Source organism: Gymnogyps californianus, chromosome 1 (assembly GCF_018139145.2).
Source record: "Gymnogyps californianus isolate 813 chromosome 1, ASM1813914v2, whole genome shotgun sequence".
Classification (NCBI taxonomy): domain Eukaryota; kingdom Metazoa; phylum Chordata; class Aves; order Accipitriformes; family Cathartidae; genus Gymnogyps; species Gymnogyps californianus.
The window spans coordinates 189,996,494-190,001,493 of NC_059471.1; the positions used below are offsets into that span (position 1 = coordinate 189,996,494).

The window sequence follows — 5,000 nt, forward strand, 5'->3', positions numbered from 1 at the left end:
TTCCTCCGTGGTATAGATAACTTTAGTTCCTGTAACTGTGAGACCCATCTGTGACTGTAGTCCCTGCAAAGCTTACCCCTCGTGCCTACAGTGGAAATAGCCAGTAAATCCACATTGAAAGGCAAAACTCCTTTGCTCCCGTTTCTTCTTTAGCCTGATCCTTATGTTTTCTTCTCAGTGGAGCAACAAACCCACTATTAAAGCTCCAGAAGGGACTTCCTTCATCCTGGAAGAGAGAGAAAATAAACTGAAACCACTGACCTTCAAAAAACAGTATTAAATGAGCTTTGTAAAGTTGTACTCGATTGAAACGTACAGAGGACAGCCACTCGGGTCTGGGCAGTACTTTAGTTACGGACAGCCACTCACTGAGGTCCTCTTTCCTTGTCGCAGAGTGTGGTTTTGTTTGGCTAAACTGGCGTGCATAGCCTGAATCCCCCCCCAGGAGGCTTGCTGTGTATGTAAGGTGTGTAGCTGTTCCTTCCCCTGCCTTTACCTTCCACACTCTTCCTCGGACGGGGGAGCCTGATCACTGCCATCATCTTCAGAGGCTGCTTCTGGAAACTGCAGTGAAAATCAGTGATGGTCCCCTACAGCTCTGTTTTGGGGAAGGGGGAACGGATGTTCTGTTATTGGTTTTGCTTAATGATTGAAGAAGAGCAGATAGAGGAATCTTAACAAAGTCTACATTAATTCACAGTAGTTCAAGCAGCCTAAAAGCAATTATGTCTTTGGAAGAGTCATTTGTAAGGCGATTCTCTGTTCATCTGCACCAGCAACAGGGAGTGGAAATCAGTTCAGTCACTCTACCAAATATCGATAACCAGTTACATTGACCTTTATATGGCATATATGACCTGGGAGATAGGAACTGGGTATCTGGCAGTCATCACTGAGAAAGTTAGTAGAACTAAATGAAATAATCAGTTTTGTTATTTTGTATTGTTGTATGTAAGGCATGCTCTGACTAGGTCTTTTTGCATAACTCCCATTGAAACTAATGGAAGCCATATGCACAGGAAAGAAAAATGGACTCATAAAGAAATTTTGCTCATCTTAACACTGTCTTACTAGTGTTCTCTTTCTTCTCTAGGCACCTTAACAATGAACATGCATTGGATGACAGAAGCACTGCTCAGTGTCGGGTGCAAATGCAAGTGGTTCAGCAGTTAGAAATACAGGTTTGTTACATGGATGTATTATCCTATTACTTATTTACTATAAACCTAAACTAAATTGAAAAAACTTGCCTTAGTGACTCTAGCTTAAAGCCATATGTTTCTTGCATGAAATTTGTTGATATTCATGAACAAGTGGGGTTTTTTTACTTAAAGATTTTTCACATTATAAATTATGCAATAATTATCTAACATCAGCATTGTCTACAGTATTTTGCTTGAACTAAGACCTTAATGCCATTCATCATGAATGAAAAATGCAGTCCCTGGAGCAGAGACTGGATCCAAGCCATCTTCAGTTCTTGAAGTGCTGGGTCAGGACCCCTCTTCCTTCTTTCCCTTCTGACCCGATGCTTGTCTATGCCGTTCTGCAGGACAAAGGAGTAGCAGAGCGTATCTCCACCCGAAATGACTCCCAGCCTGATGGTGGGCATTTTTCTGTGAGCAGAAGGTGTAATGTCAGACCCACTCAGGGAGGTCCCCAGGGAGTCCCACGGCTGGGACCGCAGGACTCGGGTGCCCTGTTCAGGCTCTGACCATTAGAGGTCACTGCATGTGTGTGAATGCTCCCTCCAGCGTACGCAAGAAGTGCCGAGTACCCCTGGGGTCTCCCAGTATTGAAACTACACTTACCAGGCTACTGAGGCTGGGCGCAAACCTTGGCAGCCCGGAACGACCTAGCAGGACACTTACACCATGCCTGTGGACACGTCCCCTCCTGCCTGTACAGGAGTCGTAGGAGGGCATTTCTCAGGAGCCCTATCCCCTCTTGGGACCGTTCAGAGGAGCTCAAGGGACGCAGCAAGGGATGAGATTTTTTTCCCTGTTTGTTGCCACGTGTGGAGAAAGAAGAATAAACACCTTTCAGCTTTCTCGCCTTTTAGCATATTGTCTCACTGTTCTCATGCATGTGAGAATACTTGTTCTTCTTTCAGCCAAGGAAAATTCTTTGGGTCTGTTGTATTTTAATACTGGAAACCCAAAGCAGTGAGAAGAGTGTACAATAACGTCATTTATCGTCATTTCGCTTAAAATGAAAGCTTTATAAACCCAGGCAAAGCTGCAGTTTCTTGTATAAGATTTACAGGATAGTGTTAGCTTAATTTGTTAGGAATTTACATCATGGCAAATAGCATGTCTCTAAAGCGTCACACACATAATATGAAGCCTAAGAAGAAACCTTTTTCCTACCCCCTGCCTCAAACGTTCTTTAATTAAAGATGCACTGACCAAACTATATCCATCATACCCAAAATATCTGCAGTAATACAGGTAGTTTCCTCTTCTTAAAATTACTTACAAATTGTTTTCCTTAGTCCAATCTCAGTCTACAGGTGTAACTCTTGAGCTGAATTCATGCCAGAAAGTATTACAGAACTCTCCGGAAAATAGCAGCGTTAAACACCAAGTGATTCTTGTTGCAATTAATGTTGTAATCATGTTGTAGATATCCAAAGCCATATCACTGGAATACAATTTCGAGCATTTATTCTTGCAACCTAGCTTTTGAAAAAAAATTATTCTTTTCATGTTGTAAGATACATTTTCCTCTTTTATGTTCTGCTATTTTTATCAACAAGTTACGTATTTGAAACACTTCCTCCTCTTTCCTTTTTTTTTTTAAATTTGGCAATTTGTTTGAGGCTGAAACTACAAATATTTACATAGCATATGATCAGAAAATTGTATCAGTTAGGAAAAAGTACAGGTTTCAGTAAAGTGATGTTTTCTAAAGGCAGCTTAAGAGCTGCTTAAGAACTGTTTACCATTTACGAAGGCTAGGCTGTAACGTAACAGTCCAAGTGAAGATTTAGCTTGCAGTGTGACCAATTATGCCATTTTTTGCTTTGTCTGACTGCTAGTGAAGTAAGGTCCATCAGTTGTAATGAGACCCAGTGCAGTGTCGATGCCGACTTGGTGGCAGAGTTCAGCGTTTCACACTGCCTGGGCCCTGTCACTCTATTGAATTAGATTGATGATGGCAGATTGCAGGGGGCACTAACTGGACCTCAGTGGGAAAGGATGAAGTGTGTAGACAATCCTGGCAGGCACTGTGCTTTGAGGACCCTTCACCCCTTCACAGCTGTTGGCACTAGTCCATTGCTAACAGTGTCCACAGGACTTTAAAGAGACACTATGGGCCTTCTAATTTATGGTCTTAGTAACTTGTTACTGTCGAGGCAACTGTGACCTCAATTCTCTTATTGACAAAAAGATGAAGTGTTATTTGTTTTCTCTGACCTTTTAACATATGAAAGGCTATAAAAGTTTTTGGGTTTTTTTTCCTTTCTTTCCATGCCCAAAGTTGCATTTCCTCTCAGATAAGTTTCTACTGACATAGACTTTTATATGCAGGAATCATTACACCGAGACAAGCTCAATGATAAGATGTATCACTGCAGTAAAATAGCTGTATCAGTCATTTCTAAAATGCTTCTGATCTCACTCTTTCTTAACAGCTTTCTAAAGAACGCGAACGTCTTCAAGCAATGATGACCCACTTGCACATGCGACCCTCGGAGCCCAAGCCATCTCCAAAACCTGTAAGTGCATATTGCTTTATAAACAGTAAATAGGTCTACGAATGTAGCAGACTAAGAAAATGAACAATTTAGTGACAGTTGGAAAACAATGAGTGTGATGAAAAATATGGCAATAAAATGAAGGTAAAATGCAATAGCTTGTCAAATTGTATGTTTCTTTAAAAGTAATGCTATCTTTTACAAAATCTATCCAATCTACACCATAGGTGACACTAAACAAAGTACACCTATAAGTGTCCAAATCATTGCCTTGAGACTGAAACCAGAGAGAATATCTTTTTGTGATAGATTTACAGATATTAAAAGGAAACCCACTTTGAAAGATTTGAAGTTCAGTAGACTCTGTGGCAGTAAAAAGTAAATGTAAAAAGAATCTAGGTACTTAGGAAATTTCTTAAACTACTTACAAGAGACACAAGTAAACAATTTGTTATTCTTAACAAACAAATGAAAGTGCTCTTTTATGCAGCGAATTTAAACAATTGTAAACATGGGGTTTTGCTCAATTTCTGTCAAGACTGCAATGCCATGCATCCACTGTGATGTTTTTGGGGTTGGTACGGGCACTGAAAAGTCACTGTTGCTCCCAGCCACTCCACAGTGCTGCATCAGGCCCCAGTTGTGCAGCTGGATCTGCAGTCAGATCCAGACTCCATTAAACTGAACGTGGCTTCACGTAAGCAAAAGTATTGCCTGATGCAGGTCCAGTTTTGTACTGTCAGGGGGTCACGCATCGTAGTACTTACAATATACTATGCTTAGATACACTGCACTTACCATAGAAGCTATGTGATACGTTAACTGTTCATTAATGTTAACTGTGATGGTAACTTTTGTACGTACAATATGAAAAGGATATACCAGCACTTGAAGATGAAATGCTCGGGTATCGATGAAAATCTATGTCTATCAAAGTCAGGAAATGTAGGCAGAAGGAACATAATCTGTTTTAAAGAGCACACTTGCATATCATGCCCAGTTAATGTTTACGTAGAAGGACAGCATACTCCGTCTCTTGTGTTTTCAGCTCCACGTACTTCAAAGAAAATCTTTGTTTGAGGGCACACTTTATAACCTGATGATGAATGAAGAAAGTGTTAGCGTTTCCTTAACCCCTACCTTTGTGAGAGAAAATTTAGATGCATTATTTTTGCTTTCATTAGCCTAACTAAATTCTAATTTTTATTTTAGATTATCTACTAGGGAAAGACATTTGGAAACTTTAATTTTAGTATATGTGGTGTATGTATTAATAAAGCAATCTGAGTGCTTTTTCCAT

At 40.3% G+C, this 5,000-nt stretch overlaps 1 protein-coding gene across 1 annotated transcript in view; it reads left to right on the forward strand.

The window, feature by feature from the left end:
- FOXP2 (forkhead box P2) overlaps positions 1–5,000 on the forward strand; it is a 371,543-nt gene that overhangs the window by 329,096 nt on the left and 37,447 nt on the right. The window contains exons 11-12 of the mRNA XM_050914983.1: positions 1,094–1,181; positions 3,638–3,721. Coding sequence (XP_050770940.1) covers positions 1,094–1,181; positions 3,638–3,721 — 172 coding nt within the window. The remainder of the gene's footprint in view (positions 1–1,093; positions 1,182–3,637; positions 3,722–5,000) is intronic.